At 43.4% G+C, this 26,731-nt stretch overlaps 1 protein-coding gene across 2 annotated transcripts in view; it reads left to right on the forward strand.

Annotated features, from left to right (window-relative positions):
• PSME4 (proteasome activator subunit 4) overlaps window positions 1-26,731 on the forward strand; it is a gene marked incomplete in the record, with an annotated part of 199,381 nt that overhangs the window by 13,690 nt on the left and 158,960 nt on the right. For both annotated transcript variants that reach the window (XM_078784397.1, XM_078784398.1), the window contains 7 exon segments: window positions 7,703-7,819; window positions 8,185-8,244; window positions 16,744-16,788; window positions 24,022-24,171; window positions 24,968-25,031; window positions 25,114-25,188; window positions 25,373-25,495. In XM_078784397.1, the coding sequence (XP_078640523.1) occupies window positions 7,703-7,819; window positions 8,185-8,244; window positions 16,744-16,788; window positions 24,022-24,171; window positions 24,968-25,031; window positions 25,114-25,188; window positions 25,373-25,495 (634 nt within the window).

Below are 26,731 nucleotides of genomic sequence, written 5' to 3' on the forward strand. Positions count from 1 at the left end.
GACGAGTGGGCCCGAGGGAAGAGACGAGTGGGCCCGAGGGAAGAGACGAGTGGGCCCGAGGGAAGAGACGAGTGGGCCCGAGGGAAGAGACGAGTGGGCCCGAGGGAAGAGACGAGTGGGCCCGAGGGAAGAGACGAGTGGGCCCGAGGGAAGAGACGAGTGGGCCCGAGGGAAGAGACGAGTGGGCCCGAGGGAAGAGACGAGTGGGCCCGAGGGAAGAGACGAGTGGGCCCGAGGGAAGAGATGAGGGGGCCCGAGGGAAGAGATGAGGGGGCCCGAGGGAAGAGATGAGTGGGCCCGAGGGAAGAGATGAGTGGGCCCGAGGGAAGAGATGAGTGGGCCCGAGGGAAGATGAGTGGGCCCGTGGGAAGATGAGTGGGCCCGTGGGAAGAGATGAGTGGGCCCGAGGGAAGAGATGAGCGGGCCCGAGGGAAGAGATGAGCGGGCCCGAGGGAAGAGATGAGCGGGCCCGAGGGAAGAGATGAGCGGGCCCGAGGGAAGAGATGAGCGGGCCCGAGGGAATAGATGAGCGGGCCCGAGGGAATAGATGAGCGGGCCCGAGGGAAGAGATGAGCGGGCCCGAGGGAAGAGATGAGCGGGCCCGAGGGAAGAGATGAGCTGGCCCGAGGGAAGAGATGAGCGGGCCCGAGGGAAGAGATGAGCGGGCCCGAGGGAAGAGATGAGCTGGCCCGAGGGAAGAGATGAGCGGGCCCGAGGGAAGAGATGAGCGGGCCCGAGGGAAGAGATGAGCGGGCCCGAGGGAAGAGATGAGCGGGCCCGAGGGAAGAGATGAGCGGGCCCGAGGGAAGAGATGAGCGGGCACGAGGGAAGAGATGAGAGGGCATGAAGGAGTTCCTCCTCACCATGGTTCTCTGTATCTTCAGTGACACACTCCCATCCAGCCTTAGCAATGATACACGCCTCTCGATCATCACCAGCAATGTCTGTTGTGCTTGTTTCATTGACCATGATGAGACAACCATCTCACACAACATCACCTAAGAGATGTTGATATCCGCTTTCATTCAGTTAGATCTAGCTGTGGCTTTATCCTTTACTTCCTCGTTGACGTTGTAATTCATGCAAAAATGACAATGCAAAAAAAAAAAAAAAGGCAAATTGAGCAAAACATTTCTGGATAGTGCTTGCTGCCTGACACAGTAGATCGTCGCAAGTCTAAAACATCTTATAACATCTTTTACATTAATGACATTGGCTAACTCAGTTGCAAAGCTCAACTCATCCATTTCTACTTACACTTGCAAAAGCCACTTTAGAAATTTGAGTGTGGCGATGATCATAATGTCACATGGCTGCATGTGAGATGCTGTGTTTGTGGTAACAGTGTTATATTTGAGAGCTTGATGCCAGGGTGAGCACTATAGTAGTCCACTAGCAGCCCAGGTATACAAGAGCATCCACAATTTGTCTATTGCTGTATCATGTGCCCACTCACTGGCAGTTCATTTGACTTGGCATGTACAAAACCAATCCTAGACAAAGTTGTTCAGACATTTGTCTACTATCTTCTTCTTTTTGAGGTACTTTTTTTTTTTTTTTACCAGGATCTGAGGCTTGTAGTGGATCGCGTGCACACACACACACACACACACACACACACACACACACACTTCCTCCTTCCGTATATATGCCAACCGTTGGGGATTGACCGTGCTCTTATCTTTTCTTTGCTGAAAATCAAGCAATAAAGCACCATTTTACAAGTCTTTGGTATGACTCAGCCAGGGTTTGAACCGCCGACCTCCCAGACTCGGAGCAGATGCTTTAACCATTACACCATCGTGTGTTGTCATCAGATCATCATCATGACTCCCTTTATTTCATGATTTCTGCTCTTTCTTTCCGAATTCTTACAACCTGTGTTTACCCACACCAATACCTGAGCACCACTGCTCTACCTGACTGACCACAAGCTACATCAGCACTTCCACACATTGATCCACACACACAGTCCTCGGGCGAGTGAAGCGTAGAGCTCTCCACGGCATCGAAGTTTGTGTTTTCCCATTCTTGTCTTTGTCAAATTTCCACTGGTTATTTTGCTGTGTACGTGTTATTGTGTGTTTCTGGTTGGTATTGATTTGTAATTCGTACAAACTTGTGTGTAGTTAATCGTTTTCTGGGTCGTACCTCGTGCGCGGCCTGGTAACTTGGGGCTTCCCTCCCCCCGTCGGTGTTTTGTCGATTTGGGTTCTTTCCTTCGCTGTATTGCTTGTTTCTTTTATTTTATTTTATCCCCCTCACCTCACCTCCCTAGACAAAGAATTCTATATTGATTCTTTCTCTCCTCCCGGACACGTGCTTGTTCGCTCTCCTCCTCGTCTCGGCTTGTGCCCCGCCCCCTGTATCTCGTTTTTCTTCCGCCTCTGCTCCTTCTTTCTCAAATCCACGTTCTCGCTTGGAGACTTTTCCCAGATTGTTTTTCATGGTTTTCATGGTTCTGTTTGGATATTGTTGGAATATGTTTAAACCACAGCCGTGATGCTGACGCCGCCCCCCCCCCCCCCCCCCCAGAATTTCCATGTTTTAAACGTTTCCCAGTGTGTACCCTGCCTGGTCAGACTAGGTACACCGTATCCCTGCGTGTCGTAAGAGACGACTAAGAGGGTTGGCGTCAGGAAGGGTATCCGGCCATAAAAACATTGCCTCAAAAAGAGAACCATGACAATTACAACTACATATGGGCAGGGTGCAGCCCGAAGTGGAGATCGGTTTCTGAGGTTTGGGACATGGAATGTAGGAACAATGACAGGGAGATCAGGAGAAGTGGTGGAAGTATTGGTCAGAAGAAGAGTGGACATATGTTGTGTGCAAGAGACGAGATGGAAGGGAAGTGTTGTGAGAATGGTGAAGGGTAGGCAGGGACAGAAATACAAGTTTGTGTGGCAAGGGTGCCCGGAGGGCGTGAATGGTGTTGGTGTCCTGTTTTCTGAGGAGCTTGTAGACAGTGTGGTGAGTGTGACTAGAGTGAGTGATAGGTTGATGATGGTGAAAATGATGATTGGAAAGCTCTTGGTGAACGTCATCTCGGGATATGCTCCGCAGGTTGGTCGAAGCGATGAAGAGAAGGACAAGTTCTGGTGTGCGATAGAGAAGCTGATGGAAAACGTGAAAGATGAGGAAGTTGTTGTGGTGGGAGGATACCTGAATGGACATGTGGGAAGGAGTATGGATGGTTTTGAGAGAGTTCATGGGGGTTACGGATATGGTGTGAGAAATGGAGAAGGTGAAAGGATTTTGGAGTTTGCTGATGGAGCTGATTTGTTGATTTGTAATACTCAGTTCCAGAAAGAGGATAATAAGCTTGTTACATACACGTCAGGTGGGTCGACGACAACCGTTGACTACCTGATGGTGCGTAGGCGAGATAGGGGGCACCTCCGGGACACAAAGGTGATCCCGGGGGAGGAGGCTGTTTCACAGCACCACTTGGTTGTCTGCGACATAAGGGTGAAAGGTGCGAGGAGAGCTCGGCGGGTGAAGTACCAACCAAGAATGAAGGTGTGGAGGTTGAAAGAGGTGACAGTAAGGGAGGCATTAAAAGAGAGGCTGAGTAGGGTAGAGGATGATGTGGTTGAGCTTGAAAGTGGTTGGATGTCAATGAAAGCTAGTCTGTTGGGAGCCGTTGGTGAGGTATGTGGATGGACAAAAGGACCACCGAGGCACTCGGAAACATGGTGGTGGGATGATGAAGTTGGAAACAGGATTGACGAGAAGAGGAAGAAGTTCAAGGAGTGGCAGAAGGCGAAGAGTACGGGAGCAGAAACAGCAGAGCATGAAAGTTATAAGGCAGCCAGGAAGGCTGCAAAGAAAGAGGTAGCAAAGGCGCAGGAGGCATGTAGGAAAATGTTCAGAGAACGCTTGGATTCGGAAGAGGGTCAGAGAGCGGTATTCAGGATTGCAAAGCACATAGCGAAAGAGAGGTGTGATGTGATGGGGGTGAGTTGCTTGAAGGATGAAGTGGGACAAATCGTTGTCGACCCAGAGGGAATTAAAGGAAGATGGAAAAGATGTATGGAAATGCTGTTGAATACAGAGAATGAATGGGATGGCAACATAGAGAGTAACCCAGTTTTAGGACCGGCAGAGACGATAACTGAGAAGGAAGTTGAGGAAGCGATAAAAGCAATGAAGAGTGGAAAAGCGGGAGGGCCGACGGGAGTTGTGGGAGATATGTTGAAGGCAGCAGGAAGTTGGGGTGTGAAGAGAATGACAGAGATCTGTAATCTGGTGGTGAAAGAAGGCCGCATTCCAGTGGACTGGGAACTGAGTACCCTCATCCCTCTATACAAGGGGAAAGGTGACCCTCTGGAGTGTGGCTCGTACTGAGCGATAAAGTTATTGGAGCATGGAATGAAGGTATTGGAAAGGGTGTTGGAGAGGAGGATAAGGAAGAAGGTGAAGATCGACGAAATGCAGTTTGGATTTATGCCAGGAAGAGGAATGACAGACCTGCTTTTTATTGTAATGCAGTTGCAGGAGAAGTACTTGGAGAAGAGGAAGAAGTTGTTTCTTGGGTTTGTTGATCTGGAGAAAGCATTCGATAGGGTTCCACGCGAAGTATTGACATGGGCATTGAGGAAGTTATGAGTGGAGGAATGGTTGATCAGAGTAGTGATGGCAATGTACAAAAGAGCGCGCACAGCTGTAAGGACGAAGGACGGGAACAGTGGTGAGTTTGAGGTGAAGGTGGGAGTGCATCAGGGGTCGGTACTAAGTCCACTACTATTTGTAGCTGTGATGGAGTTGCTGGCTCAGAACGTAAAGGAGGGTTTACCGTGGGAGTTGTTGTATGCAGATGATCTGGTGTTGATTGCGGAAAGTATGTATGGACTGAAGGAAAAGATGAACAGGTGGAAGGAATGTATGGAGACAAAAGGTCTGAAGGTGAATATCGGAAAGACGAAGGTGATGGCAAGTGGTAAAGCATGTGGTGAGGTGGAAAGAACTGGGAAGTGGCCGTGTGCTGTGTGCAGGAAGGGTGTCGGAGTGAACTCCATTCAATGTACAATGTGCGCTGAGTGGGTTCATCAAAAATGTAGTGGTCTGAGAGGGTCATTTACCAGTGTGGCAGCTACATTCAAATGTAAGGTGTGCACAGAGGGAGCTACAGATGGAGGAAATGTTGAGTTGGATCTTGGAGACGGCGTGAAGCTGGAAGGTGTGAAAACATTTTGCTACCTCGGAGACATGCTGAATGGAGAAGGTGGATCAGACTCGGCAACGGTTGCTCGAGTGAGATGTGCATGGAAGAAGTTTCGGGAACTGAGTGGCATGCTGATGAGGAGGAGAGTGTCGCTGAAGCTGAAGGGAAAGGTGTGTGCTGCATGTGTGAGAAGTGTTATGATTTATGGGAGCGAGACATGGGTAATGAACGTAGAGCAGCAACGAAGGCTGGAAAGGGTGGAAATGCGAATGGTTCGATGGATGTGCGGAGTATCGTTGAGAGAGAGGAAGGCAAATGATGAATTGCGAAAGATGATGGGAATATTGCCTGTGATTGATGCTGTGAAGAGGAACAGGTTGAGATGGTTTGGTCATGTGTTGAGGAAGGATGAAAGTGACTGGTTGAGAAGAGTGATGTAAATGAATGTAGAAGGAAGTAGAGGACGGGGAAGACCGAGAAAGACTTGGCTAAAGATGGTGGAAGAAGAAATGCGGGCAAGGGGGTTAACAAGGAGAGATGCAGAAAATAGGGCAAAATGGAGAAGATTGTCATGGGGACCGCAAGGCTAACCCCTGCTCTAGCAGGGAAAATGGCCTTAAAATGCATGTTGTTGTTGTTGAGCCACACTGAGAATAATCCTTGTTCTGTCATGGGTTGCAGTGTTAGCCATTTGTTTATGCACAGTAATCAAATCTTCCTGTCACTTTTGCATGATGACATTTAAAAAAGGGTATAATTTCTGTCATCATGCCCTGACCTGTCTCGCACAAATAGGTGTAATGTTTTTCGGGTGGACAAAATGCTCCAAAAGCTTTGTCTGTAATGAACGGGTGTCTGTTGGTTGAGGGAGAATATGCATTTAAAACACTTGGCAAATTGTGAAAATATCCTGGCAAAAGTAGGTGTCTGATAGTGTAGGGGTCCGTAAAAGACTAGGACTACTGTATATTATGCAATATGAAGATGCATGTGTTTGTGTCCGCGCGAGAACGTCTTTTATCCGGAAATCACGTCGAGGAAAGACCCATTATCTGGAAAAAAAATCATGGCTTCTCACACTTTTTGATTATCCAGAAAATCATTTGGAATCGCTACTGTAGTTCCTGTTGCTGCCTGCTCTACTACGTGGGCTTGTGGTTGGTGGTAGAATTGGTGAAAAAAAATTCCGCTTTGTTTCGGTCAGAACCCATCTGGGCTTTCACATCTGGGTTACAGCACTAGTAGTAATGGCTTCTTTTTTTCTTTCTTTTTTGTATACAGGATCGAGGCTCGTGAAAGAGCTCACATTTATCACACAAAAAATCAGAGACACAACAAAACATATAATAAGGGTAGCGGTAGACAAGATGGGGAGAGAAGGGGAAGCACGCAAAGTATATAATAAGGGGAGCGATAGACAAAATGGGGAGAGAAGGGGAAGCACACAAATACAACATTTGAGAGCAGGGACATCGGGAGATCTGTGGGAGGGAGAGGGCTTGGGGGCAGGAGGCGTGGGAAGGGGGTGGGGTGTGGGAGAAGTATAAAACACAAGGACACTGCAAGAACTTCCAGGAAGGAAGTTTGTATTTCAAAAAAGTGAATCTGGGGTGAAATTAGCGGGGGTAGAAAAGATCAAGGTTTTGGATGGGGGAAGATAAGATATGGAGGTGAACAGCTGTTTTAAAGACCTGGAGGGAGGAGTGGGATTGAAGAGAGTGGGGGAGTTTGTTCCAGAGGAGGGAGAAAAGAGGAATGAAGGAGTTTTGGAACAAACTTCAAACAAACTTGGAATCCAAACTGAAGAGTGAAGCAGATCTAAACCATTCTTCCGTTCCTCTTGTGGTTGCTCGTGATCGTGGCAATGACATCGGCAGAACGATTGGTTTAAAAACCAAGACATCATCATCACCATCATCTACCAAGAGTTGTGAAATAGTTTGTGCCAATAAAATGCTTGCTGGGAAATAAAGTGATGGCTTGAATTGGCCGCATAATGTACTAAACATCCTTTAAAAATCGCAGTTGTTGCAAAAACAAAAATTTATTTTTCTATACAGTATATTTGATTTGCTCATTTTTATATACAGTACATGTGTATAGTATAAAGTGTATAAATACTTGTGTTTGTGAATCATCATTTGAGGTATGAATTGAGCTTCGTTACACGACGTCCATTTTCGCTTTGCTCTTTTAATGACACCGACATCCATTAACCAGAAATATATTTTATCCAGGAAACCCTTGGCCCAGATAAATGGTGTGTGTGTGTGTGTGTGTGTGTGTGTGTGTGTGTGTGTGTGTGTGTGTGTGTGTGTGTGTGTGTGTGTGTGTGTGTGTGTGTGTGTGTGTGTGTGTGTGTGTGTGTGTGTGTGTGTGTGTGTGTGTGTGTGTTATTAATTACATTTGTTTCTCTTTTTGTAACCTGTTTAAATGTTAATTGTTGTTCACACTTTAGTGCAATGCAGTTTGTTTTTGTGAAAATCTTAACAAACAGCCGTACAATCTCATTTCTGGTCATGTTCCTTTCCACAGAAAGAAAGAACTTATTTCTCGAGAAGAGCTTGTATTGCCATGGCGTCCGTTGCGTGATGTGATCGACAGAATATCTTTCTCAAAGACTGAGGGCATTGCCTTGGAATGGTTTCAAAAGTAAGGATTTTCTTAAATTTGCTTGTGGATGCACCTTAAATCGCTGAATTTAATGCTTGTTGTGTGCTTGTTGTGTTGCTTCTTTGCTAATCCAGTGAAATGTATTGCAAAGCTCTGCAAGCCATACCGACCACTGTGACATATCATGTGACACCGATCTAAATTTACTCCGTGCTGTAAACACGTCAAATGTTGGGCGAGAAGATTTTAACATTTTGTCCTTTACTCAATGAAGAGTGCAATATGATAGCATAACTCAATTCCTCAATTCAACTTTAAAACGATAATTTGGATTGTTGGGTTACCTGGAGTAGAATGCTTGGCAAAGGTTGTACAAGGATGTTAACCAATCTTTTTCCCTTCAGTACAATCCAACAAGTTGGCCCATCTCGTAGGTTGGTTTTACTAAATGCAATTCGTAAGAGGTAAGGGCTGTTCTTCTGTACATTTTCCTTTTATTGAATTATTTACATTTGCATCCTATTTTGGCTTTCGAGGATCACGGGCTGACCACTGCATTAGCTCATGGAACGTTTTGCCAGTTTGACTTGTGGCTACGCAAAGATACTAAGGGGCCATCTACATTTTATCCACATAAAAATCGCAAACTTTTCACAACCCCTTTCCTGCATGAGCCGTCCAATTCCTTCAATCTTACCTCGCATATTATTCCCAGCACTACAACACAACAACAACATGCATTTTAAGGCCATTTTCCCTGCTAGAGCGGGGGCCTTGCGGTCCCCATGACAATCTTCTCCATTTTGCCCTATTTTCTGCATCTCTCCTTGTTAACCCCCTTGCCCGCATTTCTTCTTCCACCATCTTTAGCCAAGTCTTTCTCGGTCTTCCCCGTCCTCTACTTCCTTCTACATTAATTTCCATCACTCTTCTCAACCAGTCACTTTCATCCTTCCTCAACACATGACCAAACCATCTCAACCTGTTCCTCTTCACAGCATCAATCACAGGCAATATTCCCATCATCTTTCGCAATTCATCATTTGTCTTCCTCTCTCTCAACGATACTCCGCACATCCATCGAACCATTCGCATTTCCACCCTTTCCAGCCTTCGTTGCTGCTCTACGTTCATTACCCATGTCTCGCTCCCATAAATCATAACACTTCTCACACATGCAGCATACACCTTTCCCAGCAGTACTCCCCTTTATTTTCTTCACCATCCGCACATTCTCTGTTACTCTTAACAGTTGCACCACTATTTCCACCCCTGTCTTTGCAGTTACTGCAGTAATGGGTTGGCCTGTTTAGCATTCTCCTCTTAACTGTTGACTCATGATGCTCAGAGCTCTGGTTCAAATTCCGTATACGAGTACTACGTGTATTTGTAGATTTTCCACTAATGGCCTTGCAATTCACATTCAAGTACATTGGTATCGACTATGTCTTAGTCCTGCTCATGATTTATGTACAAGCTCCACTATGAGCCTTAAATTAATGTTAAAATTAAAAATATTTTACATGTTGATGGCCCCTAATGTTTCTCAAAATGCCTTGTTTGCTCCTGTCCCAGCAAGCTTTTAATGCTGTTTTACTAACAATGGTGTACTTGATAATAATCACATGGTTTTCAATGAGAACTTTGTCCTTTTGAGGTGCAGGGATGGTGCACGATTAACCTTTTTTTGGGGTATGATGAAACTCTGCTGAAACTTGCTTTGATTTGTTATTTTAATTTAAGACTTTCTTGTACTCTGTTCATTTCCTTTGGATTTGAGAGCAGCACACCTGTTTTTAGAGTTTATTTCAATTCATTAAACCGATATCTTGTTCCTGGGAATTTAGCCATAAAATCTGAGAAATGCAGGTGGGGGCATTAAACCAGCCCTCTTGTGTATGTTTTGCATTTGTTTTGTACATTATATTAATACGAGTTCCCTGAAAAGGATCTTCAACAAAGGTGGAGCCCATCAAAGCCTGCGATGTTATTACCAACTCTCGGTTGTGGCTGTTTGTCCGCCCTCTCTCCTTTTTAAATGCTGAGTGTCAAGCACGGAAGCGGTACATTTTTTAGGTCTTTGGTATGACTTGTCTGGGATCCGGACCACCGACCTCCCAGACCCCGAGCAGCCGCTCTAACCATAATGCCTCTGAGGCTGGTCATTTGAAATTGAAAAGTGTAGGTCATTTTATTGCTGGTATTCTGGCTAGTTTTGAAATCATCTGTGTGGCTTAGCATTCCTCTGCCATGTCAGATGGATCTTGCAGTAAGCTAATTAGAGAGCTAACATTGGAAAAGCCTTAATGCTTACCAGTTCTCGAGCTTAAATATCTTGAGTGATCTCGTCTGTGACAAAGCTCACTGCACTCTTCTCAAAACTTTTAATATGGATACAGACTGATAAGATACCAAATTGACCACATATTCAGACATTGCACGAATGCAGTTTCTGCCGCTTAGTTTATTTTGGAGTACTTTTTTCCTATACATTGGTTTTACAGCTATTTCTGCAATATTTTAATACCGTTTTATATAAAACATCTCTGCTTGTGAATATTGTTCTCAGGTCAACAGCATTTATTCTTGTAAAATATAGAGGTGATCATTAACATTAACTGAAGATATCCTCTCTACTACAGTTCCACAAACTCTCACCAATAAACTATAATGAGACAAATGTTTATAGTTCATTTTCAACATGTTTCATTAAAATTAGATTTCATAACAAAAACGAGTGGGTGGTGTATATTATTTTAAGAGCTGCAGACTGTATGGCTTGGTATTGGCTTAGCGGTTAGGGTGCCGGCTTGGGATCCCAGGATCCTGGGTTCAAATCCCGGTCGATCGCTGAATTAATGCCAGGGGGGTTTGACTCAGCCTATCATCCTTCCGAGGTCGGCAAATTGAGTACCATCTTGCTGGCAATTTCCTGTGTGTCGCAAGAGGCGACTAACAGGCTTGGCGGCAGGAAGGGCATCCGGCCATAAACATTGCTTCAAAAAGGGGACCAAGGTGCCCAAAAAAAGGCCAACCCCTGCTCTGTGGGGATAAATGGCCTCTAAAGGCGGTTCTTCTTAGGGGCAATTTGTGAGGAGGTGGTGGGGTTGAGTAATGATGGATGTGTGGGGTGCTTGCCTGAATGGAGGGCAAGTTTTTGGATGGAATTTCTAATCTTTGAATGTTATTTTTCATGACCAGAAAAGTTTGTATGATCTTCTACTCAACTTACTCATATGATATCCTGTTTGCTTCGGTGTTCAAAAAGCATGTCATAAACCCTGCTTGCATTGGTCAATCATTTGCAAAAATCCTAGCACATCATTCTGTTTTGGCCAATCGCAAGCGGCTTGCTGAACGGTCCTAAAATGCTGAAGAGACAACTTGATGGTACGTAATTTGTGCACCCACCTTATTTTCCATCAATGAATGCAAGTGGTTTCATACATTGAACACTGCCCGTCTGAAACACTGCAAATAACACATCATTTTTGTGCAAGTTCAAGCATTAGACAGCCAAACGGTATGTTCATTACATCATGAGTAAACGATGATTGCCAAAATATCCTATCCCCCACCTCCAATCGACCAGGAGCATCCAGTCGGAAACGAGGTTTTTAGGGGGCTTTATCGAACACGGCAAACTTGATGCTAGAATATCTTCTCAATTCAAACGATAGGGCAATAACCACCCCATAAATATACCATAAGTTTTTTGGGTAGCACGAATCACCAACATGTTGCAAGAAGTTTTATCAGCTCTAAATAAGGAGCTTCACCTGGGTTATTTTGATTTGTTTCTTTTCACCAATAACACTCAACTCGAGAGTGCCCTGTTAATCGAATGCCAACAAATAGCATATACCTGACTGATATGCATTGCGATCATCACTTGATCTACCAATACCAGATCTTCTAAGCTTACCAAACTCCCATGTTAATGCTCTTAAACAAGATCCACTATCAAGCTTCTCATTAGTTGTGAAATGCAATGTGCTGCTCTTGTATTTATAAATTGGAGCACAATCCACAGCAAGAACAACCAAATGCACCAGCTTTGAACTGCCAATGGCACAGTGATACGCTCATGTTAAAATGCTTCAGCATGATGTAATTGTGCCATAAAATCGACAATCCGCATCAAGTAGCTTGTATTACATGTGGCACAATGTTTGAGTCTTCACTTAAACATTGCTTTCGATTGCCAAGAGCTCTGGTGCTGGGAGTGTGGGAATGGGATTGGTTTTTGCTTGTTATCGATGCAGAACAGGAATTTGTATTAATGTGAAAATGAGTGTTGAACTTGCATTGTTTGGAAAATAATCCTTTATTGTTTAATGATCTTTCTGATTCCTCAGAACATATTGCCTATCTCTTTGCTGATGGTTGCCCATCTGCCATATAGTTTCTCATCCTTCAGACAGGAAGGCAGCAGCCTCTTCCCTCTCTGCAGACCTTGATAAAATCAAGAGCTGATCCAAAAGTTGGAACATGTCTTTCAACCCCGACAAAGCCCACACACTCACCCTGTCTCTCCGAAAGGACCGTCTGGCAAACTGTTCTGTCTACTTCCCAAACAAACCACTTGAAGAGAGAGATTAAGTCACTCAAACTTTTGGGTCTCACCATCAACCTTCATCTTTCTTGGACAGACCATATTTTCAAGATTGCATCCAAATCCAGCTGCCAACTGGGCATCCTTCATTGTGCAATGTCTTTTCTTGGCCTGTATGAACGTTTGACAACCGACAAGGCCTTCATTTGCAGCGTGATGTCTCCCCTTCGGCCTGGCACCCCTGCCTCACACTTTGGTCAGATTAATGTGGTGAAAACCAAGGCTTTCAACATCATTGCAATCTCCCATGTTGAAGCTGAGTCTCTGTGCCTATTACTTTCACATTACAGACAGGTCCGTGTCTGTGGTCTCTCCATCTTCAACTGTCTCCTTCCTTTCCGTTATTGCATCCCCTGCTCTTTCTGTGCTTTGCCTCCCCCCCCCCCCCCCCCCCCCCACACACACTCCCCTCCTGCCTCATCTCTCTCTCACTCTCTCACTCTCTCACTCTTTGAATTTGTGAAGGAGGGGTCCACCATCCTGGACGTAGGGTATCTCTGGGTCGCTCCTGCGAGATCGATCGACTGTCTCTGTGACACGGTATTGTTCGAGAGAACTGCCTGGGGCTATGCAACAACAGCAACAACTTCCACATCCTCTTCAATCACATTCTTCCCTCCCCATCCTCGAGACAGCTGTTCACCATCATGTCATATCATCCCTAATCCAAAACCATTATCTTTTCAAACATTGTTATCCATCCTCCCCACCTTCCAAATTTCCAGTGTTTCCTTCTTGAGAGTTTCATTCTGTATTTATCCTGTCCACACCATTCCTCATTTTCTGCCCCCATTCCTCCCCACACCCATTGTTTGTCCAGGTCTCCCTCTAGCGTGTCCTTCAGCTCCACTGTTGGCGCCCCCTCTCTCAACTGTTCCTTTTGGCATGTTATGTCCGCATCACTTCAGTACACTCGCTCTTTCATGAACCTTGACTCTCTATACAGAAAATCTGCGTGATCTATTGGCAAATCACATCAGCAAATGGCTCGATCCTCCCAGGATGATCTAAACCAGCCAGCTCATTGGTCTGAAAGATGAGGTATGACTGCAACACAAGGAAATGCTCATTCATGCACAAGACTGCATGCAAGAAGCAACTTCCACAATACAACTACTCCATATTTGGTATTGATCTTGTGGAAGTGTAAACAATGATATTCAATCAGTGCTTATACTCTTTTTTTTCTTTTTTTCTTTTTAATTGAGCAAGTAAATCGAAGGTCTCACTGTGCTGGAATCAAAGGGTTGTATAAATAAACAAGACCAAAAGTCTAACAGCGGCATAGCCGGGCTTGTAAAATATTATAAACCACAAACACACATGATTCGTTTTTTAAACAGTCGCTCATGCTGTTTATAACATGAAACAAATAAATTTGGAGGAATCCCGACATCCATGAGGTAAGTTTTACTTGCAGAACTGAAGGAACATCTACTGTTATCTACATACCCCACAAGGGTTGGGTTAATAACTTCCTATCAAAAAACTGAGGCAAATTCCTTACTTCCGCGGTTGTTAGTACCGTACACCGCTTATCATTGATTCATGAACCATACACCGCTTCAACCAATTAACTTTGTATTCACGACATTGGGATTAAAGTGTTATGGTCATATTTACTATATTATTACCATTATGAAAACGATACTACTGAAACGATACACTACTGTATAAAGAAACCTGGGCTTAATTAGTCCGAAACGGCCCGAAGGTGAGGCATGCACCCTAGCGCCTATATGTACCGTATTGTTGGAAGAGACGTAACGCCGATGCTTTCGATATTTCATGATCATTTTAACAATCGCTTTGTTTGTGTTTTACACTGAATGAAAAACGTAAAGAAGAACATGACGATTGTGATATATGACAGGTTCGACGATATGTTCGGACTGAACGACATTGGAATCAAAATGCCGGAGTGTGGAGTCAGCCGTTGTACGCCATAATGACTTCAGACGTAATCACACCACCCTGTCATGTGACCAGATCCTCAGCTCTGATTGGTATACCTTTGAAGGGGACACATACATACATACATACATACATACATACATACATACATACATACGGACAAACACTGTTCTAGACGGCTTTGCCCTTCTCTATTGCACATCAGCTTTTCTATTGCACACCAGAACGTGTCCTTCTCTTCATCGCTCCAACTGACCTGTGGGGCTTATCCTGAGATGACGTTCACCAAGAGCTTTCCAGTCATCATTCTCACCATCATCAACCTTTCACTCACTCTAGTCGCACTCACCACACTGTCTACAAACTCCTCAGAAAACAGGACACCAACACCATTCATGCCCTCCAGGCACCCTTGCCACACAAACTTGTATTTCTGTCCCTGCCTACCCTTCACCATTCTCACACCACTTCCCTTCCATCTCGTCTCTTGCACACAACATATGTCCACTCTTCTTCTGACCAATACTTCCACCACTTCTCCTGATCTTCCTGTCATTGTCCCTGCATGCCATGTCCCAAATCTCAGAAACCGATCTCCTAAATCTCCTAAAACCGAAATGGACACCCTACCCCTTCATGTCTGAGTATAAAAAGCTCTGATCCAAGTATAAGAGTACAAAGAGGACCACACGTGCTCATACCTTGTATTGTTGAAATCCTCTTTCTCCATGCACATAAATAAATGTTTCGAGCTCCGAACTTGAAGAATTTGAAACATTTATTCATGCGCATGGAAAAAGAAGAATGTCATACCCCATTTTACGCCATTTCGACCTACGTCAAATCCGACTTTACGCCACTCTTCTAGAGTAAATTTCAGTTCAGCGAACGTCATTATGTGCGACTTTACGTCACTCCTACGGACGTGAAAAAAATTAAACAATTTAAACAATTGGATGTTTTAACGATCGTTGATCGTTGTTTTAACGTTGATGTTTTAACGATCGAAACAATTTAAAATACAATAAAAAGCACATTAAAATATATAAAAAATGTACGTACAGTATACGTACGCGTAGGTGCTGGTTCTCATTCAAAACAAAGGCGACGCCATATGCATTTTGTCCTGTGCTGCGTTTGCGTGCTTGCTTTGCCTTTCGCTGGTATTTTTGTGATTATTCCTTTCCTGTGTAAAGTTTCCTTTACTGTGTAAAACAACCAACGTAACGTGGCAACGGCGAAACATGACGATGCCGGCTTGGACGACCGTCCGTGGCAGACGTCACGTCACGTCACCGTGCAGAGTGTGCAATGTCCGCGACGAGGTCAGGCCCCATGGCCCATGGCCCATGTGAAACGAACGACCGTGTCATGCCTCGAGCTGGGGTGCCTCGTCGGGCACCTCGCCGGCATCCGGCGTCGACGAACCGATCGACGTGTGCATGTGCACATGTGCATGGATTTTCCAATTTGCAATTTGCTGCGAAGCCGCAGCCTCCTCCAGTTATTTACTCTAGTTTTACGGTGTTTGTCTTCATTTTAAGGCATTTTTAAGACATTACGCCCGGTTTACGTCAAAAACCGAGTTACGTCACGGCTTATGGAACCAATTAAGGACGTAGGCCGGGGTATTACTGTATTTGACAATCCCCAGAAGGTGACGCCTGCCATTTACTTTGGAATTCAGCTGTTACTCGACCTGAGATGGAAATATCACACAATCTATGTTGTTGGTCAAGCCAACAGAATGCTGGATCTTTTGAAATGTATTTTAAGATTCACCAGACAATAAGTGTAGGGAAAATGCTACTTCTCATGAGTACGCCTCACTTGGGACCTGTATTTTGACAGTGATATACAGTGCAAACATATTGGAACGGATCCCATTTATTCCAGTTAATTCCATTTATATCCAAGCATAAGAGTAGAAAGAGGACCACGCGCGATATTTGCTCGTACCTTGTATTGTTTAAATCCTCTTTCTCCATGCACATAAATAAATGTTTCAAGCTCTGGACCTGAAGAATTTGAAACATCTATTCATGCGCATGGAGAAAGAAGAATTATTTGACAATCCCCAGAAGGTGACGCCTGCCATTTACCTTGGAATTCAGCTGTTACTCGACCTGAGATGGAAATATCACACAATCTATGTTGTTGGTCAAGCCAACAGAATGCTGGATCTTTTGAAATGTAATGTAAGATTCACCAGACAATAAGTGTGGGGAAAATGCTACTTCTCATGAGTACGCCTCACTTGGGACCTGTATTTTGACAGTGATATACAGTGCAAACATATTGGAATTGATCCCATTTAATCCCATTTATTTTAACTTAATAACTGTTTTTAGAAGAATTTTTTTTCATTGTTGCATTGAATTTGTGTGTGTCATATACAAGTCCTGTATATCCTAAGATATTCTCTTCTCTGCAGCTCTTTGGAAACACTTTTGACTTCTGTTGTACAGATGTGCAGAACGTAAGTTAATTTTGATCTTCCCTGCAATGTTTTTGTCATTCTGGTGTCAAGTGAAGTCGTTGTCCTTTAGGCTGATGACACATGATGGCTTCAGATTAAACTTTGGTCCAGTTTGTATCTTTCAAGGATGCGGGATTTGTCAGACCTTTTTTTTTCTTTCTTTTATTCCTGCTCTTTTAAGATGGATCTGATTTCTGTGTAAGCTCCTCAAGAAAGCCATTCTTGCTTTCATAAGAGTGATAAGCCAACATAATTGTGAAAGAAAATCTTTTCACATCCTGATTGTCCTGAAGTGCACAGCTTTGTATACAAGGTAGAGACTCGTGGAAGAGCGAGAACACAGAACGTAACAACATAACAGACCAATAACCAACACAGTGGAAAGGGGGTAACACTAACATGCTTTGTTAAAAAAGGGACACTGAGGAGGAATGGGCAAGGGGAATAATGAGAGCAACGGGAAGGGGAGGAAGATTGTTGTGTCCTGATCCATTCAGTGTAAAAGCTCTTCCACGAGCCTCGACCATGTATACAAAACAAAGACGCAGGTGGTAGTCAGGTTCACTATGTAATTTCGTTGGAATTTTTGGGGGATTTGGAAAACTATATATGTTTGGAAACTATATTGTATAGTCAGTCAGAAAACCAATGTTGCTATTTGCACAGACTCCTGTATGGCGGCCATCTTGGATTTTCAAAATTGCCGCCGTAGAACTAATTTTTCTCAATATCTCAGCTTCTAAATAACATAGAGTTTTGATTCTAACGGCTAAACATTACATTTTCAAAGGCCCCGAATCCAATGGTAACAAGTTCGATAAGCTAGACATGACCATAGAGCTCCTATGTGGCGGCCATCTTGGATTTTTCAAACTGGCCGCCGTAAAACTGATGTAACTCACCTTCTAAAGAGCACAGAGCTTTGATTCATCATTGAGTAAAGTCATCATCATCCTCATCATCGCTTTCGTTCATCACATCTTGAGAGTCCTCATCATTTTGGCACTGGATGTCACACTGACAAAGGTCTGTACAAGCCAAGTTGTTTGTTCTGCAGGAACATCTAGATGAAGAACAGTCTGTTTTGCACTGACATCTAACCATTTGAATGATGGCCTTGGGGGCTGGAGGCTCCTCAGTTGTGGTTGGTTTCACTTGTCCATCCGTGTCTTTGTAAAAGCCGTTTTGCAGGGGATTCAGCTGAGGATCCTGTTGAGCAATGCTTGCCTGACCCCACACTCTGGCTTGGATATGGACTCTAAGGATGTGCTGCTTGAGAGCTCCAAGAGTAGGAGGAAGCCTGTCACTTTCTGCCATGTGTTTGCAAAAGAGATACCATCGTAGTTCGGGGATGCTGTCGATGTGGATGCCATTTGGAGAGTAAGCAGCGCATACAAAGTTAGCTAGTGTGGGCAACATGTCCTCTGTCACTTCAGTTGCATCTGAAAGCATTCGCACGGTGTCTATGACATCTTCACTTGCTTTGAGGTAGACATGCAGCCAGGTTGCTTTGCCTATTCGAGAGAACCTCCCAGTGTTGTCTGCCCCTGTGAAAGCATGAAAGGCTGGCAATGCCTTTGCTCTTTTGACCCCTAGAGCTGTCCACAGTGGCTCTATTTGAAGTATTCAAAGAGGCCATGGAAATGGATGTATTCCTCAGCAGTAGGTCATAGTTTGCTATGACTAGTACCAGGACATCTGTGTCGGGAGAGAAGAACACCAACTGCGCATCATGTGGGTTTCGCTGGGATGCCAGCATGGCCTGGTGGATCAACAGGGTGTCAGCTTCTTCATGGTTGTTGTCCTCGAAGAGCAGGTCACTGTTGCTCCTAGTACGCCCTGAAGCAGACGTGATGATCAACTTGGATGAGTGACTGTTGTATTCTAGAGTTTTCGCTGCCAGATAGTCAGTCAGATCAGCCTTTGTTTTGTCATGAGAAAGGAATCTGCTCATTGGGATGTGTTTGATGTTGGTGTCATCTCTGACTTGATACTGTACTGCATCCTTTCCTTGCCTTCTTTTAGCCCTGGTAGCACTCTTCAGAGAATCGTTTTTGTACGTGTCAAAGACCAGTATGATCTCATCACAATCTTTTGTTAGAGACATGAGTCTGTCATTGAAGCATTCACCCAGATCGTTGACTTTCACTACAGTGGCTGGTTTCTTTGTCAGCTTATGCACAAGTACCATCCCATCCACCAGTGCAATCTTCCGACTTGTAGGTTTACTAGATGTGGATGCCATAGTTCTTGTGTCCATTGGATCTTCTTGTAGAACACTTGCAGCTGGTGTCTGCTGCTGATCTTCGGGGTGAATTTCTGCTCTTGCTAACTTGTTGAGGAGATGAATTAACTTCGACTTGTCAGTGCATGGAAGAATTGTCCCATCTGGAGCGAACAGTGCTCTTGGTGTCACAGTGAACTCGTAATTTCCGATGGCATATTTCTGGTTGACGTCTCTGTTTGACTTGGCAAGGACCATGAGCCTTCCGTACAGTTCCTTAGTCTCCTTCAGATCCACAGTCCTGTCTCTGAGTTTTACTGTGGTTCTCTTGTTCCCAGACGTGAACATCTTGTGGCCTGAATGTTGCGGATTCGCTGCTTGGTTTGTACTTCACCTGTCCGTTGGATTTGAATCCATACATGATGATCTGACTCACAGTGAGTGTTGATCTGTCAACAACACTGGTCCTCTTCTCAGTTTCCAGCTTGTCGACAGGCCCTACCATTACCCAGCGGATCATGGTGTATAGTTCAGCCGGAACATCGTTGATATCGCTGGACACCTGTATGGTATTTGCTTCCTGGTCCTTCTTAATGAATTCTGCGATGCTCTTCCGTATCACTTGTGCTGCTTTGTAGATTGTCTTCATGTTGTTCTCGTCATCGCTATCACTTGTGATTGCAGAATGAACCATGCTTTCCTCACATGCATCTGGACAGTAGAGGATGGCCGATTTTCTTCGGTCTTTTTGGAGAACAGATGTCACACTTGGCAACTCAGTGACGATTCTTTCTTTCAGCCACTTTCTATTGAATGTATGTACATGCTTTTCCAAGTGTTCTGCGCCAATCATATTGACATAAGTGGTTTCAATGTCATCCATGGAGAGATAAGCTTGGTTTTGTGTTTTGACATCTATCAGGTTGATCATCTCAATCAGACTTGCCCGTTGCAGCAATAGTTCTTTGTCTGCGCTGCTTCTGTTTGCGCTAGGTCTGTCTCGTACTACATGGAACACATGTCTTCTCCAACAAGATTTGTGGTACCGAAGGTCAATTGCGTGTGCATCACCTGGTGAGATACATGTGTTGAATCGTGTTTTCAATAATGCATCTTGGGACTTCTCTACAGCCTCTCTAAGCTCTTGACCAGCATTTTCAGTCCTAACCTGGTAGAGTAGTTGGCCATCATCTTTTTGGCAGAAGAAACACTGCTCTTTATCCAGTGGCACTGTACACGAGCGTGTGAACGGGGATGTTGCATCAGATGTTGATGAGCCTGGCTCGTCCATTTCTGTGCTTCCTCTCTTCTGTCCGCGTTTTTTTGCAGTATAGTGTCCAGTTGTTACTGCATGCGCATGGCGGTCTCTGGCACGTTGTATCTCGCTCTTGTTAGTTGCACTGGAGTAACAAGTGCGATGCCAAACTGCCTTCTTTGTAGAGAGTGTTTCTTTTGTGCTGTTTTGGAGTCGTTTATGGACTTGAACGTAGATGCCATCATGCAAACTGGCCCTTTCTTCTATTGTCTTCAATAAATGTTGGTAGGAATCTATTCTGGGGTTTAACACCAAGGATCCTTTCTTGACATCATCAGCCTTGCATAAAATGCACTGCTTACAGTTTGTGGACTCCTGGGCTTGCCCCGCCCCTTCACCATCTTGTTGCATCTCACTCATAATGTGACATGTAGAACCTGCAAAGACAGCAAAGCAAAGGGAACCGTCACCGATATATACAACCACCACCACAGACATATTGATGTATAATAGGCTACAAATACACTACCACCATCACCACAATATCAGGTATATTGCTCAGTATATAAATAATACAAAAACACACGCTGTAAACTCATTATTTTCCTCAGCTGTACCCTGGGGATCAAACTTATTACTTTCGTAGCTTGTCCACCCGTAAACAGATTTTAAGTTCTCATGAACATTAGGAGTATCTGTGTGTTATTTGGCAGTATGCCACAAAGGCCCACAAAGGGCAAAACACTCGCAGTAGAATAGTATTTCTCATTACAGTCAACACAGTCAGGTTCAGCATGTCCAGATTTTAGATTTCGTTGGATTGTTTTTGGGATTTAGAAAAATCAAAGCTCCGTCTTATTTAGAAGATGAGATCCTGAGAAACATCAATTTTACGGCGGCCAGTTTGAAAAATCCAAGATGGCCGCCACATAGGAGCTCTATGGTCATGTCTAGCTTATCGAACTTGTTACCATTGGATTCGGGCCCTTGAAAATGTATGTTTAGCTGTTAGAATCAAAGCTCTATGTTATTTAGAAGCTGAGATATTGAGAAAAATTAGTTCTACGGCGGCAATTTTGAAAATCCAAGATGACCGCCATACAGGAGTCTGTGCAAATAGCAACATTGGTTTTCTGACTGACTATACAATATAGTTTCCAAAAATATATAGTTTTCCAAATCCCCCAAAAAATCCAACGAAACTTTAAATCTGGACATACTGAACCTGACTATGGTGAACATTCTGAAAACGAGGTACTAGTACAGGACCGCAACAAACAGGTAGGGAATACCGGGGATAAAAAATAAATGGAACAAATAAACAGAAAAGGGCCATTTTGCTGTCTTTACCAGCAATGTTTGCTTCAAATTTATTGTCTGAGACATTGTCTGCATTTAATCTGCTGAAGACAAAACTAAAGAAGGGAATTGCTGATATGAAACTGGAAGCTCAGCTGAGCATTTTCAATTTGCCAGCCATTTGAACCTGATATCTTTCATTTGGTGAATGAAATACAAACTCAGGTTTCCTATTTGATTATTTCCAAACTTTTTCTTACTTTTCTCTCAATATTTAAGAGCCGTTAATATCATTTTTATTCTCATTTATCTACCAAGATAAATGATCTCTTTTTACATTTCTTAAAAGACTTGCAAGTGCAATTTTATAACTTGTGTATTTAAGCCGGGTTTGATTAGATTTAAGCCGGGATTAGATCACCGGGATTAGATTTATACTTGTAATACAAATTATTTTACCTCTTTATTACTCTAAATAAGGATTTGGTGATCCATGGAGATCTTGAAATATTCTTAGAGTATTTCAATGTCTGCACAGGGATGATTTCATCATAAGTATGAATTATTATTTCCATAAACTTCTCAAAAGACATTACAACTGTATATTGCATAACCAAGACTTCACACCAATCAATTACACTTAGATTTTCTTTTAATCGACCAATATTTTCGGAAGCCAACTTACAAGCTAATTTCCTAGAAGTAGGTTTAAAGTGACCGATTAAATCAGGTATTTGGGCAAATATTGGAAAGTGGTCCATAATATCAGAAAAGACAATTCCTGCTTCAGGAAATATTGATAAACAGTCAAAATATTATCAATCGATGAGGCTGATTGGTTAGCTGTTCTTGTTGGTCTGACTGTGATCAGAATAAATCAAGTAGCCAATAATATGTCCAAGAAATCTTGATAAATGGCATTTTGGGTAAAACAAAGATAGTCAACATTAAAATCACCCATCAAACAGCAGAGCTTTTCTATGAATATAGGATTTGATAATAGAACTTGAAACTCATGTAAGAATTCATTTTGATTAGACCCTGATGGTCTAAAAATAATACGGATCAAATTGGTTTTTTTGTTTTTTTTACCAGGATTAACAATTTCAATAAAAATCGTTTCTAGTACAGGAGTCATACAATTTAACTCAGAATGAATCTTAAAATTGTATATCAAGGAAACAAATAATGTAACTCTCTTCCTCTCGCTTGTTCATTCTTTGTTACCAATTCAAAACCCGGCAATGAGAAAAGTTCAAAACGCAACAAAACCCAGCTTAACGGTTAAGGTGGCTGGCTTGAGATCTTAGTTAGGGTCCTGAGTTTGAGCCCCTGACAATCTGTTGAATTAACACCAGGTGGGTTGGCTCAGCCTGTCATCCTTCCGAGGTCGGCAAAATGAGTACCAGTGGACTGGTAATAGAAGGTATTATATCAGCGACACAGCCGTGCCCCCAGAAAGTGATGCAACCTGCATCCACAGGCTGAACATGAAAGCTAGTTGTAGATCCATGTCTCCCAAAGACCAATCACAGAAGCATTTAGGTTAATTTTTTTTTCTAGGAACAAGCAAATATTCCCAATATCTTTTACCAATACCTCTTACGTTACCATTTATTAAAGAGAAAACATTTCATTTGTGGGATTAAAAATTTCAGAGAATTGATTCTCAGTATAATATTGCATGGATGCATTTGGTATTGAATCATTCAATTCATATCAAGTTTATATAACAACTCAGCCTGATTATTACTAAAAGCGACAGCCATTTCATCATCAAATTTAGGATTCTCAATTTATGTTCATGAATGATAAGTATAAGTGAGTGATGTGTAATTGAGTAAGATACAACTCATTACAGTTTAGATACTCGTGAACAAAACAATTTGTGATGTGCCAGATAATTTCGGTAATAATCAAAAAATATAGAAAGGAGGATTGGCAGGATGGCTCAGAGGCATGCACACCCACCTCCAAGGTGTCCATCCTGGGCCCAAGTCCTGGACCAGCTACAAACCACCATTGCGGTGCCCCACAGGCAGGGTGATCTATCTATGACATGAGGCTGTCCTTGAGAAGGAGGCCAAACCAGGCGTCCCACCCGACAGCATATGTCCAGACCAACCGGGCGTCCCGTCTGACGGCACCTGAGCAGACCATAATTAATAATTTTGTAACGATTTTGAAAAAAATTAAAAACGCCGGCATTTGACCAGACCATCTGACCAGACCATCATTTTTCCCAATTAGGGTTGCTTCTGCAAGCACAAAGCCGTAACCAGGATTGGATTTACAATTCCTCGACTTAATTGTGCATGCATCTTGAAATGTTTTAGTGTGTCAAGAAGTCTGTCTCAAAGCTATTGTAATTAATAACAGGTTTATGATCGGCGGGTAGTCATCGTAAGTGACTAACTCATATGGCATGAGCCACGTATTACCTCTCTCATGCCAGGTACTTTAGCCTGGATTCGACAGCCGAGATGTTGGAGGAATGGCGTCCTCTTCTATGTCCATTTGATGTGACCATGCAGAAAGCAATCATCTATTTTGAGATGTTTCTTCCTACCTCCCTTCTACCAGAGCATCATAACAAGGGTTTCAAGTAAGAATGCTATGTGTTTATTAGCACAAGGGTTAGGATATGAGTGAGAAGGAGAAGTGAAAGCATAGCGACAGTGGTGGGGTAGACGGTGTGTAGTCCATCGGGGAATATCAGGAATGTTACAAGTGGGCGGTGAAGTGATGGCTTTAGTGATTGGCTTATTGGGGAGCAACTTGATGTAATGTGTAGGAATAATGGCTAGTACTGTGGTAGCCTAGATGTGAGCACACTGAACTGGTATCTCAGAGGTTGTGGTTTATAAATCTGGCTGAAGTCAGGAATAATAATGGTTTGAATTCCAGAAACAAAGCTAGTTCCAATCAGATTGTCAATAAAAAAACCTAGCTGGTTCAGGGGGTAATCTGCCTGCCCTTCCTGGTTTGCACATGCTACCAATCCAAACATTGTGGTGAACACTTTTTTTTGTCTTTTAGGAAATTTGCAATTGGCACTAAATGTTACTTACAAAAATACAGGGCCTCCAACAGTCCTTCGAACTGGATTACAAAAAGTGGATGTTAATTTAAACTCTCATGCATTCATCTTTTTGAAGGTATATACACTATACAGCAATACGTAGTGTATTGGATTGAAATCCAAATTTTTTTGTTCAAAAGGTGTTTGATGTTTTGGAAGTTACTTGAGTCTGATAATTGTAAACAGACAAATAATACACTGGGGGACTTGTATGGAGAACACAGAGTGGGTGGGGGATACCTGTCTCTATCAATAAAGGTTATTCAAGGTAAATTGTGTTTATTATTGTTATTAAGATTATTATTATTCTTTTAAACAGGCTGTGGTTTGATGAACTCATCGGCATATGGGACACTGTTCACAACATGCCTGCCTGGGAAGGGGTAAGATGTCCCAATTTTCATACATCTCTTGCTTTGTAGCTTTCATGGTGACTTTCCTCTGACTATGGTTATTTCACTTTAGACCCTCGTCAACTTGTTTTCACGCCTTGCTTTTGAAAACATTGGGTACGTCGACTGGGATCCATACATTCCAAAGGTGAGGTTTTTGTTTTGCAGAGGAAAAAGGTATATACTTACTTGTTTGCATGTTTTTATGACTAATTTTGAAAGGTGTTTTCAAATTTTGTCACATTTTCAGTGTTTGTTCATTTACATGTTACCTCATGGTGTTACTTACACAGTTGAATTTGCAGAGGTTTACTGTTGTGATTTCTGTGTAGATTTTTACGCGGATACTTCGGAACCTCAACTTGCCAATTGGGACCTACCATCTTCAGATAAACCGTAATGTTTTACTGGCATATGACATCCCTCAGGTGGTCACCTGGATCACATCTATGCTGGTGGGCATGTGTACAGATATGATTACTTATGTGAATAGTACATACCATAATTATGATGTAAGTTGCAAGGAATGCCACTGTGATCAAATTTTTAATAATTTTTATCATCATAAACACTTGGAAGGGGGCCTGATATTTGGTATACCTGAGTGGAATGGGGGCCTGAGATTTGGCGGACCCAGGTGGAGGGGGGGGCGGAGATTTGGCTGCCCCGAGTGGAAGGGGGGCCGGAGATTTGGCTGCCCCGAGTGGAATGGGAGCTTGAGATTTGGCGGACCTGAGTGGAAGATTTTTATCATCATTAACACTTGGAAGGGGGCCTGATATTTGGCATACCTGAGTGGAATGGGGGCCTGAGATTTGGCGGACCCGATTTGAAAAGGGGGGGGGGGGCTGAGATTTGATGGACCTGAGTGCTAGGGTGTGGGGGAGTGGAGGGGGCTGAGATTTGGCAGGCCTGAGTGGAAGGAGTTGGTGATGACCGGTAGCGATGACGCACACACGCACACACGTGCATGGGTTGTGATTTGCACGTACTCGTGCACGATTATGGTTTATACATGTTTGGCTTTGTTTTTGCTTTTGGTTTTGCTTTGGCATGTTTTGTTTTTCGTGACATCATATGCTGTATATTGTATGCGCACATGTTTTTTGGCATTATATACATGTATACATATTGTGCACATGTATTGTATGCACACATGTTGTACAGTGGTATGTTGTGTATGCACGTCTTGTGCATGACAATTTGCGCATATTTTGTGCACACACACATGCACACGCATACACACACACGCATATACATGCACACACTCATACATATACACATACACATGAAGGGTATATATTGAGACCTGGGAGGGCTACATTCCACCTTCTGAAACCTGCTTTTGAAGATAACCAACGACACATACACACATACACACACATATACACACATCATTGTGGAAATATTGACTCATCTCTCAACTTTCTAATCTGGGTTTCATTCGCAACCCCATTGTAAACTGTCAGATGACAGTGTTGTCAGCTTCACAGGCAAAGTGTTGCACCACAATGTGCGCTGCCAGCATTATCTGGTAGATGTTAGAGACCCCATGGTGTCTTTCAACAAAGAGTAAGCAAGTTATCTCCGGCACCTGAGCCAAATCCCAAATTTCTGTCGGATATACAGCACTGTGCAAAAGTTTTCGGACATCTTGAAAATAAACATTTTTAGGTCATCTCATCTCGATT

The sequence above is a fragment of the Myxine glutinosa genome, chromosome 9 (assembly GCF_964187855.1).
Source record: "Myxine glutinosa chromosome 9, kmMyxGlut1.1, whole genome shotgun sequence".
Taxonomy (NCBI): domain Eukaryota; kingdom Metazoa; phylum Chordata; class Myxini; order Myxiniformes; family Myxinidae; genus Myxine; species Myxine glutinosa.